Source organism: Neopelma chrysocephalum, unplaced genomic scaffold (genome assembly GCF_003984885.1).
Source record: "Neopelma chrysocephalum unplaced genomic scaffold, ASM398488v2 Primary Assembly neopelma1_102, whole genome shotgun sequence".
Taxonomy (NCBI): Eukaryota; Metazoa; Chordata; class Aves; order Passeriformes; family Pipridae; genus Neopelma; species Neopelma chrysocephalum.
Genome location: NW_020897765.1, coordinates 260,976 through 278,079, shown reverse-complemented (window position 1 = coordinate 278,079; position 17,104 = coordinate 260,976). Strand labels below are relative to the sequence as shown.

Sequence of the window (17,104 nt, the reverse complement as noted above, 5' to 3'; positions counted from 1 at the left end):
ACAGGGGTTTTGCATTGTCATCCAGGGCAGGAGGGCTGGTTCTTGGGGGAAAAAAAAGGTTGGGGCACCAAAATGGATGCAAGTAGGTCTTTGGAAAATGGCAGCAAAGCATGTGACAGAAAAAAGACAGACACTAAAGGCAAGGAGAAGTAGAAGCAAATACACAGAAACTATATTCTTTCTTAAGCTGAAATACAAAGATGCTGTAAGTACAAAAAGTACAACAAAATACAAGAATCCTGCTATTCGTGTCTCAATTTAGATTTAAATTCTTTTTATCAGTAAAGAGGCTGCTAAGTCTGAAATTGGGAAGTTTAAAAAATTAATAGATTTAGCATGTCTGGAGGACTTCTGGTAAATGGTGGGGTGAACTGATGAGTCAAAATACCATGAGTCAATACTTATGTATTAAATAAACCTGTGAGGGTTTGATATATGTAAAGTAAATAGTGAGACTTGGTGGTTAGAATAGCAAGCTGAAGAGAAAATGTCCCAACCTGTTAGATATATACAGTATGAGAAAGGTGGGACTATTAAGTAAAATAAATTTAAGAAAATGTTATGAGAGCTCAGTGAAAATTTGAGAATGTGAAAATCTGAGGAAATAAAAGACAAGGAATACTGTATGCTTGGTGTGACTTCAAAGAGTGGTCTAGAAGACATCAGTCTGAAAATCAAAATCACTTTAAAAATAGGTTAGGTTTCACATACAACCCTTTGCACAAGGCCCTCCTTAGCATGTTTATTTGTGACAACCATAATTTCCTCATTTATTTCAATTCTGATTTTTTTCTCTGCATACAGTCTTATGTATAACCTTGAAAACTTATTGTAAAAGTACTGTTCTGGGTGGTTTTTTTCTCTTCAGTTTATTGTAGTAGATAGTGATTTTAAGAGTTCCGGGTATTAGTACTAAATAGAGAGAAACATGTACTAAATAGAGAGAAACATGTACTAAATAGAGAAAAACCTGTACTAAACAGAGAAAAACCTGACAGAAAAGTTACTGTAGAGGAGGACTGAATAGTGTGTGCAGTTTTGGTCACTGCAGTATAAGAAAGACATTAGGCCATTAGGGAATGTCCAAAGGAGGGCAATGAAGATGGTGAAGGGCCTTAAGAGGAAGCTGTATGAGGAGTGGCTGAGGTCACTTGATCTGTTCAGCCTGGAGCAGACTGAGGGGAGACCTCATTGTGGTCCACAACTTCCTCATGAGGGAAAGAGGAGGGGCAGGCACTGATCTCTTCTCTATGGTGACCAGTGACAGAACCTGGAGGAGCGGCCTGAAGTTGTGTCAGGGGAGGTTTAGGTTGGATGTTAGAGAGAGGTTCTTCACCCAGGGGGTGGTTGGGCACTGGAACAGGCTCCCCAGGGAAGTGGTCACAGCACCAATTCTGACAGAGTTCAAGAAATGTTTGGATGATACTCTCAAGCACATGGTGTAAATCTTGGGGATGGTCCTGTGCAGGGCTAAGAGTTAGACTTGATGATTCTTGTGGGTCCCCTTTAACTCAACTCAGCATATTCTGTGACTGAGCATGAAACTCAGTATTCTTCTGGGCACTTTGGTAAATCTTTTCCTTTTTTTTTTTTTGTTAATAATGGCTCATACATTTCACTTTGAATTTCTGGTCCAAAATGGAGCAACATCCAATGGGATAGTTTCCAAATCTGCATATTGTTTTGTCTGTTTGTTCCTCTTGTGGCAATCTAATAAACAAAATGGAAAGGAGTGGAGAGCAGTCAAAGAGGAGGAGAGTGGATGGACACTCTTTTGCAGTTCCATGCTATGGGGACTCATTTTATTGTCTTTTGTTTTTCTAGTTCTTGACAAAATCTCTCATGAATATGTAGAGTTCTTGTATCAGTTTAAGAGATCGTTCAGTGTGTTTTAATATAAAAATATTTCCAGGGTATTCATTAATTATAATAGTAATTTTGTTTACCTAAATCCAATCAATAAAAATTCAAGAGAAAATAAAGACACCAGTCGAGGCAATGGCTTGGTGACAACATTTATCCGTCTAGTGATGGTGGATGTCTGTTCATTAAAAATGACTCTGGAAAGGGACACTGACATATTTCCTTCTCAAAATACATGTTCATACCTTCTCCCTTCCAGCACGTGCTTAAGGTTAAAAAACCCCAAGTATTAAATGTCATTTTGAAGACATCAGTGAGGAAAAGTCATCATGACTAACTCAGCTCCAATTTACAGTGAAAATTCTTACAGAATTATTTGCACATTGATTTTTCATAGGATTACATTTTCCTTATGATTCAGAAAATCATATAATTGGAAAGAAGGAACTCCAAATTTACTGGGACCTGTACAAATCCTGTAATTCAGTGAAAAGTCTTGTATAGTTCAAAATTCAGTTCTCTTCCCTTTTTGTTTAGGGGTTTTTTTTTGTTAACTACTGAGGAGTGTTCTTAGGTTTGATTTTTTTTCTTTTTAAACAGTTCTTACTCCTTCTCTTGCTAAGAGGTTGCAACTGGTTGCAACTCAAGTAATTTATTGTCATTTTTATATTCCTGTTCTGAAAAAATACAGCAAAGGAGAATTTCAGTTTGTCAAAAAAATTGTATGAAGACCTTTTCCCAAAAGTTGATCTAACTAATGCTTAAAAAAAACCGTCAAAAACATACAAATAGCTAGAACTGATGAGATTTCCTTAGAAGATATGTTGATCTCCTAAATCAGAAAACAGGAAAACATGAAATTATTCAGTATTATTTAAACACTGATGAGATACTTCTCAGTATGAACTGCAGCTCCATTTTTTGTCACATAACAAATGTATCTTCATTCTCCCTGATCAAATAAGTGCCATTTTATCTATCCTTTCTGTGAAAATTGATTCTCCAAGTGCCAGGTGGGTAGGAAGCTACACAGCTGTTGATTCAAATAAATGAATTAAGATTCAGTAATCATATGCCACCCAGCATACTGCTGAATCTACAGAAACAGAATTTTATGTGCAAAGCTCCGTGTAAGTGTGATACAGACAGAGAGAGGGAGCCATCCAGTGTGGATTAGTCAGCTGGAAATGAAGCAAAAAGGTGACTGTAACTCTCCATTTGCTCAGTGCTGTGTGATGCATGTTCCCTGTTCCACGGGCATAGCTGTGCCATCTCCAGTGTTGGGATAGGGTTACCCTCAGCCCTGCCAACCACATCTTATTAAAAATGTCTTTAACAGTATTCAGTTCCTAAATCTTTGATTTCTGGGATCTGAGAGAAATATGAAAGTTCAAAGTTCAGTTCCCAGTTGCCTGTGCCTTGTTTAGTTACACTGGCTACAAAAAACATCTAAAGGAGGTAGATTGTACCCTGAGCCTGACTGATGAAAGCTGTACATGCCTATGCCTAGTGAGTTCTGGTGCCAGGAATAATACAGGTGGTAAGAGGACAAGTGGAAATTAAGCCGATCATGCTTACGTAGATACCAGAAAGATGAAGTCCAACGTAAGTAGAGTAGCTCAAATTGCTCCAGTATTGTCATGTTACAGACGTGTTACCAAATGATTTTCAAACATCAGATACTGACTTCAGTGATTCAGTGGCCTTTATAATTTAACTGTGAAATAGTTAAGTGGCTCAAGATGCTTATTAAAGGAAAAGCATTAAAATTGAAGAATAGGGTACTTGCTGGTCTTCTTTGCTGCTAGTCTTTACTGTCATTAGAGTTGCTTCTGTCCTCAGTTGATTGCTTTCTTGCATCAGGTTGGTCCTCATCCTGTAAGGTCCTGCTGTCAGTTAACTTTGGCTGGCTACCAGCTGCTTGCCAAGCTGCTCTATGACTTTCCCTTCTCAGCAGAACATGGAGAGAAAATACAATGAAAAGCTCATGGTTTGAGATAAGGACAGAGAGATCACTTGACAATTGCCTCTTCACACTCAAGTGGCAAAGGGGGATGGAGAATGGGGATTGCTCTCAGTTCCTAATGCTTTGTCTCTGCTGCTCCTTCCTCCTCACACTGTTTCCCTGCTCTGGCATGGGGGCCCTCCATGGGAGACAGTCTTTCATGAACTTCTCCAATGTGGGACCTTCCCACAGGCTGCAATTCTTCAAGAACTGCTCCAACTTGGATGCTTTCCACAAGGTACAGTTTTACAGGAACAGACTGCTCTGGTGTGGGTCCCTGCACTGTATGGGCTCTTCTCCACAGGCTGCAGTTTCCACTAGGAGCCTGCTCCAGTGTGGGCACACCGTGGCCGGCAACTTCATTCAGGGCACGTCCACCTGCTCTGGCAGAGGGTCCTCCGCAGAGCAGTGTGGATATCTGCTCCAGCAGGATCCTTTGTGGGCTGCGGGAGAACAGCCTGCTTCACCATGGGCTTCAGCATGGGCTGCCCAGGAGTCTCTGCTCCGGCACCTGGAACATATCTCCCTCCTTCTGCACTGACCTTGGTGTTTGCAGGGCTATTTCTCTCACATTTTCTCACTGCTCTCGTGCAGCTGCTGTGTAGCATTTTTTAGCCTTTCTTAAATATGTTGTCATAGAGATGCCACCAGCATCGCCAGTGAACTCCATCTTGGAGCCAACTTGAACCACTGTCCCTCTCTGACATGCGGCAGCTCCTGGTATCTTCTTACAGAAGCCACCCCTGCAGCCCACCACTCCCACCAAAACCTTGCCACGTAAACCCAACACAGGTGCACACAAACCCAGTGAATCAGTAGGGCTACTTACATGTTTAAAGTTCGGCCTTGGTTTGACACCTGGTTTTATACAATCAATGCCACAGTTCTCAGTCCCGTGCAGGCTTGAGCCTCTCAAGAAAAATGATGTTTCTAATTCTTGTCTCTAGTAATGTTCCATGTCAGACACCCTTTTTACAGTGCCTCTTTCCCTGCAAAGGAACAAATTTAAAGAGGAAGAGGATTATTACGGAAGCTGTGTCTCTGCCATATCTCAGCACCACCAGTATGCAATCCTGTCCTCACCCTGCCCTCTTGCAACAAGGACCACCATTTACTGTCATGCAGCATGTACCCATTTCCCTTGTTTCAGTGCTGACCCTCAGGTGTCTTCAGGTTAGGTAAGACTGGAGTTCTCTCAGTGCACTGATATTTGAAAAAAAAAAAAGTATTGAGCCAAATGTTGGTCATGTCCCTAACCATAGCCAGGTCCTGCCCTGGGTGACACCCAGTAAACTCCTGTAGTATTAGTTGTCTAAGGCAAAGAAAGAAGGATTTCAAGATGAAACTTTCAGAAATTTCTCAACCATAAACTTTGTTTCCCTCTCCATGTCTCACAGGCTACATTTCTTTGATGTGTAAGATACAACCATGGTTTATTACCTAGTGACTTCCTATGAAATGTAAATAATACAAGGAGATTGTTGGAACTTCTGATGAGTGTAGATCCCAAGTGTGTGTTTAAGCAATTAAGAGTCTGATCTGTTAGTAGTTACTTCTAAATTATGGATTCAGGTTTTTGCAAGTCATGAACAATTGTTTTAAAGTTAATTGTGAACACAGTATAAAAGAACATTGCGTGTCTTCTGGTTTTGACCATTGCTGGCCTTGAAAACGAACTTTTGATGACTTTCTGCCCGTGGATTTTTTTCTTTCAGATGGAGCAAACCTGTGATGATATAGATGAAATGTTCAGCAATTTACTTGGGGAGATGGATATGCTGACCCAGGTAAATAATTATTTTTTTCCATCAAAATTAGTAAAATAGCTATTATATGTCAGGGAAAAGAAGTAAATTTTCTACATTTTTCATATAATTCCACTCTGAATAAATACAAATATATTTTTTTGAAAAACCTTCAACTAAATTTTTCTGCTTGACAGTTAAAACAAGTGGCCTGAAGTATAAGGTAATATCAGTGCAGGTTCTTAAAGAGAGCTAATTGCTTATGAAAGACATTTTCTCAAAAAAAAAACCCAAATCACCAATTTAAATTCCTCTGGACTTGGTCCAAAGACATTGAAAGATTTTGTCATAACAGGAAGGGTCTGAGTCTGAATTTTCAGGCTTGAATACTTTGCATACACGGGTAAATGAGATGTAGCCTGAGTATCAAATGTGAACTTTGGAAATGAAAGCAACATTTTGAATGTATACATAAAAGTAATCTTTATATATGGCAAAATATTAAGTTACAGCTAGGGTGGCATTCAAGAATTTATAGAGACATTATGGCCAGTGTAGAATACACTCTTGAGAGGAAAGTATAAAAGAATATGAGCCTTTTTCTAAAGCTCTAGTCATTAAATACTTTCTGCATAACCTGATGAAAGGATAATTTTTATTCCTAGAAAAAAGCCCTACAAAGACAATAATATTGTTGTATTTTAGTAAATGCATGCTCAAAAACACTTAAGTTGTGATCTTGGATTCTGTGTGAGTCTGTTTACAGCCTCTGTTTTGAGGGGGTCTTTCTTCTTGGTGAATCCCAGTGCTTGACAAATTAAATACCAAAAATTCCGAGCCTCAGAATAGAAATTGTGTTTAAAGTGTGTGAAAGCCAAGATTTCACATGACATTGTTAGCTGTCAAATCGCAACACTTTGGCCCTTGGTAGCCTTTGTGCTCTTGAAGGGCTCTTAATAATAGTGCATATTTTATCTATACATATTTATACATATATCTATATATATATAAAGAGCAGGGGGTTTATGGTTATTTCATGTTATTATTATGCCTTGAAAATTAACAAAAGACTGCTTATGATAAATTTTACCTCCTCAGATTGGACATAGCACTGTTACGAGTGCAGGTGATGCCAACAGAGTGAGCCTCTTGCGTCTCTGCTCACCAGTGCACTACCTGATGGAATAGAGTCTTCCTAAGATGGAGACTGATTCCTTCTTTCCAATGTTCTGGCATCACGTCTTACCATCAGCATTGTATGGGAGAAGGAGACAGGCCTGTCTGAAAGTCTGAAGACTTTCAGTTAACAGACTTGGATCTTAATTTCTCTAGACTAATTCCAAACCAAGAGTGTAGATAGTTTTCCACACTTTTTTACCAATCTCCGTGTTCCTAAAATATGTGTAAATGATAGAAGCACACAGATATACCTTTACATTGCATAACAAGGCTGAAAAAGAAATGCAAGTTCAGATTTGGGCTTTTCTGCCAGAAACTAGGAATTCTCTATTTAACTAAGCACATTTATAGTTTACATTGCAGCAGCATGTCTTTTCATTTGTTATATTTGGGTTTGGGTTTTTTTTCAAAGAGCAGAAGAAAGCAACAGCTAGGTTACATTTATATTAATAAATAAAACACTCTGGAGAGAAAATGACAGTGTAGCTTAAATATGAACATAGCTAAACTCTTTTCTCACCCTCCCCCCAAAAGCTAAAGAAAGCTAAAACTCAGTCTGGCTTTGTCCACTGTCTGGATTAGAAGCAGTCCTGTTTTCTGCTGTTCCCCGCACCAAGCCTAGGTGTTGCTGGTGTGATGACAAGAGTTGCTGTTGTCATGGATCAACATGGGATTGAGAAGCATGCAAAACCCTTGACGTGATTGTGAGACAGTGCTCAAACCCTTGTCTTGGCCCTAGTTAGTTTGCCTGTTTAGGCATAATCCTAGAAACCAGTTTGTGTCATTCTGTTCCTTGAAGAAGAATTGATTTAATTAGATAAGTTCAGATAATTGATTTAGAAATGTTAATATCTGTAATAGTAATTATATCATCAGATACTTGTTTTTTTTCTTCTACCTTAACAGAGTTTAGGAGTGGAGACTGTACCACCTCCATCCCCCAAAGCATCCAACAATCAATTCAGCTTTACAGTTGGTTTTAAAGATTTAAATGGTAAGTAGCTGAATGGACTCTTTCATGCCTTTTATACTTACTTAACATACCTCACAGCAACAAATGAGAAGAAAATCTTTACATACCCTTGATCAAAAAAATCCCAAACCAAACAAAAGAACCCTGTTTTGCTGGAGAGGGAGGTATATTTGTTTGTCTCAATTTAGGAAACTTGAAAGAGGCCAATTTTTGGGGGCATTAGTCAGTCTAAACAGGAATCAGACTTTTAAAAAGGTCTGGGTGTAGAGGAAAATAAAAACGAGAAGTCTCCCAAATAACTTCCTAAAATGCAACTTTTATAAAGATTTAACTTGATAGAAGACAAAGTTCCTCAGTGTGATGTCAGAATTTTTGCTCAGTGGAAGTTTCAGCTTCTGCTACTTCCACTTTACACTGCTTATTCTCATTTTGGTTTGCACTGCCACTTTTGCATGTACAGCTGCTTGTTTATGCTGTGTGACAAACCAAATGAGGGAATTTATCCGAGTTTAAAAAAAGAACTCTCCCTATAGTTTTGTACATGCTGGGTCTTTTGCATTTTTTTCCTTCTTTTTTTACTGGGGGCTGGTTGTTTGCATTTGCCTGAGTTGGTGTTAACCTTTCATTTTGTCCCAGGATCAGTTCTCTGTTAGGTTTCCTTATGACTCTACCAGCAAATTGGGTAGAACTATGTAAATACAGAGGACCATAAGCCATCTTTCCCACTGAAGAGAAAAACTTATTAAATACTCCTAACAGGTAAAGCAGGGTAAACTGAGATGATCTAGTGGCATATTCACACTTAGTCTGATGAATGATCTGTTGTTTATTGGAATATTTAAGCATTTGTCAGTATCCAGTTCAGTGTTCTCCATCCCTTTTCAAAATCTCACTTAAAAGTTTTCCCAATTTGTGATTTATTTGTTTTTTAACTACACTCTTTAAAGAAATTTAAACTGCGAAATCTGTTTGATCTTATAAAAACCTTCTCTTCTAGAAAGCTAAATCATCCTACAAGGGTTTTATTCCACAGTATCTCTTACATCACGGCTAGTTCAAACTACAAAAGAAATTACATAGTAAGTTCCAGTATAGGATTTTATCTTATACTCTGTCAGAGTAGAAAACAGAAGGAAAAAGTTACAATATTTCTATCTGATTTATAAGATGCTTTTAAAACAGATGGTCTTGTTTGTTTAAAGGATCCTCAAAAGCCTATGTGTGACGTACCACCCATGTGGTATGTCACAGATGTTGATCGCACAATTACTGATGTGCTACAAATGATACCATATGATTTCTTGTGTCTTAGAGCTTTTTGATTTTGCTTCATGCTAGTTTTAGAGTTGTAGAATAGTAGTAATATATGAAGATATGCTTGATCTAGGCCTCAATTACACATTTTGTTGCTATACCAAAACTTGCTAAGCGTTTATGTATGCGCTTAAGTGAATAGCCTAATGGGAGCTAATGGAATTTCTTGCATCCATGTCACTAAGCATGTACCCAGTGACCTTGCTGAATCAGGACCATGTTTTATAACATCATAAGGGCCTAAGACTGTATCACTGGAACTGAAGCTTCCTGTCTGATTTAGTCTATATTCATAGAGTTCCTTGTACTGTGAACTTCAGTATGAGCAGATTAATGGCTATTCCTAAAGCACATTTGTTTCCCGACCCATGTAAAATGTTTCCTTTCCCATAACCCTTATACCTTACAGTAACCATGCCGTCTGCAATTTAATCTCCACTGAACCGGAAACAGTGTTTTGCATTGCACTCACTCTGACACATTTTGTGTTTTTCTTTTCAGAATCCTTAAATGCCCTAGAGGACAAAGACCTGGATGCTTTAATGGCTGATCTTGTAGCAGACATAAATGAGGTTGAACAGAGAACTTTACAAGCACAGAAAACTTCTTGCAACCAGCAAAGTACAGTCGCTCAGCCTTCAACAGGCTTGGATAGTGGCATTTGTTCTAAATCAAGTCTCTATGTTACCATTACTGGACAGCCTGGGGATGACCTGCCCCCTCCACCTCCAGACCCTGATTTAGACCTTCCACCACCACCTCCACCACCTCCTTCTGAGCCACTTACCCAGGTAGGTCTGGGTGGAACCTTATTCTAAGCATTCACTTGTTCTTATAATTTTGCAAGTGGTGTTTGGCACTGGAAAGCTTGTGGACGTCCCAGGTAGATACATCTTGGGAAAGCTCTGCAATGATGAGACATACGTGAACTGTGGAGTGAGATTTCTACTATTGTGAGCTCAGTGATTTCTGCCTGTTCCTTGACCTATTGTCCACTCCTTCACCTTTCTAATAATCATTTTGATAGCCCAATACAGGCATAAATCATCGCAAATGGTTTATTGTAACAGAAAATTTATCACTGAACGTTTTTAAGAAGCACTGGTCAGTTAATATCTTCTTATAGAGAACTTGGCTTTGGCATCAGTGCAAAACATGGCCAAAGATCCCTCCACTACGTTCGTTCAGCGCAGCCTGTGCTACTGGTACTGATAAGACAGTTCTGCAGATGTTTCCCAGATCAATCCCTGGCCTAAGTGATTTCTTGCAATAGGAAAAGCTGTTCAGTTATGTGATATTCAACATTTGGTAGGAGACCAGATGTAAGGCTGAGCACAAGAAGTATCTCTCCTAATCCTTACACAGAATCACTCTGCTCTTTTTGGTCTTGTCTTTGAAAGGAAGTAATGAAGACCATCTGCAATAGGGGACAAATGCCCTTTGCTTAGGAGGTGCCAAAGTTATCAGCAGGTAACCATAAACAATTGGTTTACCTGTGTCAAAGTTTTCAGATTTATCACAACCTCCTCCCTGTTTGTGTTTCTGCAGAGCTGAACAACTGAAATCAAATGTGATATTTCTAGTAGAAGCTTTAGAAGTTAATTTCTTTGATGTGAGGTTGTGGAGAGGTAGGTTATGTAAGAATTCTGCCTTGTCACAGCCCTGTGAGGAGAGCATGTGCGTTAGAAGAGTGATGCAGCCCAAAAACCATGAAATCATCTTTTTCAGTGTTTATGTGTTTCATCAGTGCTTATGTGTGCAGTAACTATGACAGAGATAAGATGTTTGCGTTTAGGGAATGGAAATATTTTGGGGAACATGAAAAGTGCTCAGTAGAACTGAACCAGTACCAGTCAGTTTTGCTTAAAACCATGGTCAATTCATTACTGTTTAGAAGTCCACACGGACTGAATATGAGTCACCTCTACATCACTGCTTCCCCTGTGTTTGACATCATACAGCAGACATTCAGCAAAAGGAACAGAAAATTGGGTAGGAAGAGGACCTTTCTAATGATACAAAAACTGATTCACTGGGTAAAGCTTCATTTGATGCATAGGACTTTTCAGAGCTGTTTAAGACTCAGTCTTCATGTGAGAGGAACTGTGCCATTTTTTTGCATCTCAAAGATAATAAACTTCCTGTCTTAAAGGAATATCAGCATTTGAAAAAGCAGGAGCTAGACAGCTTTATAAGCTGAAGTCTTTTATTTAACTGGTATAATTGATGTAGAAGAGATGCAATTAAGATAAGCTCTATCCATTGTCCCACAAATATGTCCCCATCTTGATTTAGACGTTCAAGGAAGTACCAGGCGTTTTAATAGTCTGGTTTGGAAGCTGACAAGTATGGTCTGGAAGGGTAGGTGGTTAGATGGGCTGAGACTGGCCAAAATGCCAGACTCAAGGGCTGGTAGTCAATGGTTTGGTGGCTGGTGGCAAGTGGGATCAGCACTGGGGTTTGTATTCTTTAACGTTTTCATCTGAGACCTGAGTGATGACATAAAAAACCCCTGCAAATGTGCTGTAGATGCTTTTACTTAAGGGCACTGATTGACAAGGTGAATGGCAGATATTTTGTGCGAGGGGATCTTGAAAACATGAGGACTAGGCCAGCAAAACCCTCAGAAACCCAGCAAGGTACAAGGTCCTGTGCCTGGGGTGTAATGATCCCATGCATTTGTACAGTTTAGGAGATGATAGGCTGAGCAGCAGCCCTAGTGAAAAGGAGATGGCATGCTGGTGGATACCACAGTGAATAAGAACCATGAGTGCAAGGTCATCTCAGTATGGGAAACTGGCCTCTGTTGGGAGGAGTATGGCCAGCAAACTAAGGGACCCATTATTCCTTTCTCTTAGCACTGACAGGCCCACACCTGGAATACTGCATTCCACTCTAGATGTGCAGATACTGGAGGGTGTCTAGCAGAGAGCTAATGGGATGGCCAAGGGCATGGAGTGATCAGGGCCCAGCCAGGACAGGCTGAGGGAGCTGGGCTTGTTTAATCTGACAGAGGAGACTGGGGAGCGATCTAATGACATCCTAAAAATACCTGAAGGGTAGATGCAAAGTGGTGGAGCCAAATTCTTCTATGGTAGTGTTAGGTAACAGGTACAAGTTGTAGCTTTGTAGTTTCAGACAGGACATTAGGAAAAGCTTTTCCATTTCAGATGGTGGTGTAACACTGGAACGGGTGATCGCAGATTCTCTTTCTTTCAAGTTTTTCCAAATTTTGCCAAGGAACATCATGGCTGACCTGATCTAGTGCTGCTTTGGGCAGGGAGACTGGCTGTGGGCCTTCAGACCTCTCTTCCAAACAGCATTTTTATAATGCTATGATCTAAAGCTCACTGAAATTAACTGCAGTTCTTTCCCATTACTGTTGTACTGAGCTAAATGTCTGTTAGCTGGCATCTTGTATTGCCTGAGGGTCAAACAAGATTTGAGAGTGAGAAGAAGATATACTTGCTAAACACAACTGGAATTCTATATGACAAAACGTAGCCTAAAGTCACTTCTCCCTCAGTTAAAGTGTTCCTCTGAAAAACAGTGCCAAGTTAAATCTACTGGTATTGTCTGGTGTCTTTCCAGATACAGGGAGTGGACAGAGAAGGATGGGAGCAGGTGGTAGAAGCATTTCTAAGGAATATGTCTGCAGTAGACAATTTTCTCATTAGGGCACTGGTTCTGCTTTCTCCTGAAGCCTTTGCCTCATTTTATGATACATGTTGTATTTAAATACTGATGACATACCCACTGTGGCATACTGTCCACAAAATTGCCTACAGGGCTCTTACACAGGTTGCAGTGTGAATGATGGAGGTAATAACCATTTAAAATTAATATGGAAAGAACTGATTTCAAATTAATATTCACTGTCTTGGTTAGTATTTGCTTTGACATGACATTTCTGCTTAGTAAAATGAAATTCAACTGTAAATGGAATCATCAAAACCATGTTCCTGTAAGGCAGGATTCTTGAAAAGTGATTCTTGAGCCAATCAAGGCTGAAGTTTTGTCTGACACTTCTGGTTGGTGTAACCAAATAAGAATGGTGTTAGTTATTCCTAATGCAGCTGTGATACTAAATCTGTTCTCTAACCTTTAAGTGTGCCAAAATTAAGAAGTACAGCTTTTCTTTCAGGGAAGCATAGAGGTGTCTTATAAATTTCCATCAATTCTGACATTTCTTTTTAAAACTGTCTTTAAGCTAAATAAGGCTTCTACATTTTTTGTGGCATTATCTGGATGACTTTATATGTTTCTGTTTAAAGATTCCAGAAAATGTGGTGATGATACTGTAGCAGGAAAAAAAATCTTGTAGCTTGTCAAAGCATTTTTCTAACAGTGCTAAAATTTTGCATCTGATAGCTTATTTTCTTTTTCTACATTTAGTCAGACAAAGCTTATGAAAGCATGAAGGCTCTCAGGTGAGGGCTCTGATGCACAGATTTGTACAATGTGTGAACTCTGTTCAACACAGGTCACATGCAGGTGAAGGCTGAGTTATACCTGCCTAAAATTTTCATCAGAAAACCTGCCCATGCCCCACTCAACCACTTTGGTTAAGATGTTTTTTCTGCTTCCTGAAGAAGGGTGATAAAGGGAGGGCCACAGCGTGAGAGGCTCTTCCCTCCCTAGAACTTCTGTTCAACTACAAAAGATTATTTGGATTCTCAAAGTTAAGCATTGCTGAGCTGTAGCAATGCAAATTTCCATACCTGTGTAGAAAAAAAAAATAATTTATTTTTAACTGATTGTCTGGTATTGATAGTGGAGAATTTGGCAACAAGAAGCATATTTGAAGCAGTGATAAAGCAAAAGATGTTTAGTTCAGCAAAAGGGATATCAGTCAGGAGTACTTTAGTTTTGGTTGAACCTGCCTCAAAACTTGAGATGAATAAGTTAACCTTCTTAGCTCTTTTCTTTGCTATTATTCTGTGATATCTCTCTAATAGGGAAATGATGGCAATGCTTAGCTAGGCCTAGTTTCTTGAAAATGCATCTTCCATGAGTTGCAGTCAGTTCTCCTAGTGTGAAGACCACTAAAATTATGACTGTAGTGTAGAAAATGGAGGCTGAAGATAACAGAGAAAAATCTTGTGTAGAAGCAGGGCAGGAACTTTCTTCCAAAGTCATTGACTGGAAGTGGGGTACCTGTCAGCACCATAGCACAAAATCCTACCCCTTTAAAACAAAATAGGCTGTGAAAGTATCAGAGAGAGCAACAGGGACAGCAAAAATTAGCAAAGAGACAAGAAGGCAAAGACAAGACAGTTTTCAGTTGAGGCAGCAGGGACGTAAAGTTGGAAAGGAACTGAGTCCTTCAGTAGTCCAAGGCAGCCTTACAGTCACTTGCTGTCCAAAATGTGCTTTTCCAACTCTGTATGTTACTGGAGAAGACTTTCGGAAGATGGCAAAAAGAAACGCTCACAACCACTACAGCAGGCATAGAGGCAACAGTGGGCACTAGCATTTGGTATATGTACTTAAAACTCTCAGCATCTGGGGATCCAGAGTCGTCTTGTATCAGAGACCTCACTGGTATTAAGAGAGAGGCATGGTACTGATAACAGCTGCTTTAAAAAAAAGAGCCGAGTGATACAGAGGTTTTTGGGAATCTTACTGTAGCATTCAGCAAAAGCTGGAATGAACTTGAGCACTATCTAGCTGTGTCTGTGTTAATATAAATAGGTCCATTAGTAGAATAAAAAGCCATGTCATCCAGTTGAAGGAGTTGTTCCTCTCAGTAAGTATCCATGCAGTAAGAGCTCATGTGGCAAGTGAAATAATTCAAGTAAATTAATGTACTTAACAGAAAGTATAAAGTTATAATTCCAAGCCAAATTTTCAGTAAGATCCTAAAAACTCTAGTTCTCTTAACCCTATTGAGAAGTGAGTTTTCTTCCAAGCAGCTGCTTCCACAGTGCTTTTTCATTCAGGCTGGATCTTCCTTCACCTCCTATTTTGTATCAGTTGTACATACAGAAACATAGAGGAGTCCAGTTTTCAGGCATTCCTGTAGCTTTTGAGGGACAGATCATGTAAGAACTGTATGAATGGGCAACAAAAGGAAGCACTGAACTTGTAAATCAAAGTTGGCTGGAGGATAATAGCTCAAGAAAAGCTGGGGATTCCCTGTATCTATGAAGTTTCCTATGGCAAGCCTTACGTTCTTGGTATAAATAACAAGAAACAACTCTTTTCAAGTAAACGTAAATTGCTGGCATTACTTAACAAGAAATACTCCAAGTATCTTGTATCTTTTCAGGAAGAACGAGAGGCACGGGCCAAAGCTGACAAGATTAAGCTTGCATTAGAGAAACTGAAGGAAGCCAAAGTTAAAAAGGTGAGCCTTAAAATAGTAAATGCTACCATAAGAGCTACCAGCTAAGTATCTGTTATCATAATTCTTAATAATAAAATTCTTATTCAAATGAGTAGGCTTTTTCATATTTTATCTGTAAAGATACTCCGTGGAATTGTCTTGTCATCCGCCTGAGGGACTTATTTTTAGGATGACTTGGAAAGCTGTGCCTTTTTTTTTTTTAAATGCTGGGGCAAGGCACACTTCTGATGGGTTGCTTTAGAGAAAGTGGAATGTACATTAAAATGTTGCTTACTTATGCTGTGCTAGTTTCAGAAGTATTAAACTTCTACAGTGGATGTGGATTTAGCTAAACCCTATTAAATTAATGAGGGTCTTCTTGCTAAATCTTTTCACAGCAGTGTAGTTATGTACAAGGATAATAGAAATTATCTTAGACCAACAAATTAGAAAGCTTCCAGTCAGTGTCTGCACAGTGCTGCAGTGTGTCATGTAATTATGCCCACTCATCCTAAACTAGTGTTCCAGCTGAACTCAACAGGAGCTGCAGGTGTTCAGTAACCCTGAAAAATGGATGTGAAGAAAAAACAATCATGACCTTTCAGTCTTGCTCAAACAGAAGATGGGAAGTGCTGAAGATCAGAGCCTGCAGGGCTTCCAAGAATAATTGAAGCATCCAATAAATTTGGGGTTGTCAAGACTTGAGATGATTCCCACAGAACACTTCATGTTCATGTACAAATGCTACTTCTGAGAGGATGTACTGGGAGTATTTCACCAATTTTGGCTTTCTTGACCTTTGTTAAATATTAAGATTGCTCATTGGTCATCCCCTTTTCCTTGCAATGTTAGCAATTCTCCTTTGGGAGACTGTTTTTTTTTTCCCTCCCACACTTTTTTTTCCCACCCTGACTATTTGGAACCATACAGTAGAAGTAGGGCTCAATCTTATGGCTGTGTCACTATAATGACGTTACTATGCCATTCTTGAATTCTAAATTGATTAAGTAATTGTCAAGAAAACTAATCTTCTCTCTTCTACCAAAAGTGGAGAGCAGAGGCCAGGGAGGATAGTGAAAAGCAAGCTCACAGCCCTGGACTTCAGGAGGGCAGACTGCTTCTTATGTGCACATTTTAAAATGAGGAGCTATTTAAACAGGACTATATGGAAAAGTTCTCCCAACTCACCAATTTGGTTCCAGTTTCCATATACAGACCCTGTAGAGAATTATTCTACTGTTTTCAATACTAATGAAGCATTTTAAGTACTTTTCTTATAATGTATTTGCAGTTTTTTCACATTTTACATGTTTCAGCATTTTCTTGTGTTGTTCCTCTGAAAGAAGTGCACACTGTATTAACAAATACTTCACCATATGATGAAATAATGAGTGTCTTAGGTTAATTTGGTCAGTATAAGTAACTCATCTGTTTGCATATTGATGGCTGTTGGACTATTGCCTGTCTTAGTACAATCCAATTTCAGGTTACTCTATTGGCAAGATTCTTCTGCTCTTTTTCTCATTTAAAACTAAGCTTTCCACATTTCTAGCTTACATTAAGAATGCTCTGTCCTTTTGTACTTGCTTTCCCTATCAAGCATTTTTCTTAATTGCACATGTAGTAGATGTAAAGAAGAGATTAACTTCTGCTTTTTCTCCCTAGCAATTTCACCTTTCCTGAAGTCTTGCATAGGA

General features: G+C 39.2%; 1 protein-coding gene across 1 annotated transcript in view; it reads left to right on the top strand.

Annotated features, from left to right (window-relative positions):
- The window catches only part of APBB1IP (amyloid beta precursor protein binding family B member 1 interacting protein), a 64,773-nt gene that overhangs the window by 10,990 nt on the left and 36,679 nt on the right, over positions 1 to 17,104 (top strand). The window contains exons 2-5 of the mRNA XM_027695661.1: positions 5,584 to 5,655; positions 7,699 to 7,786; positions 9,581 to 9,870; positions 15,351 to 15,428. Coding sequence (XP_027551462.1) covers positions 5,584 to 5,655; positions 7,699 to 7,786; positions 9,581 to 9,870; positions 15,351 to 15,428 — 528 coding nt within the window. The remainder of the gene's footprint in view (positions 1 to 5,583; positions 5,656 to 7,698; positions 7,787 to 9,580; positions 9,871 to 15,350; positions 15,429 to 17,104) is intronic.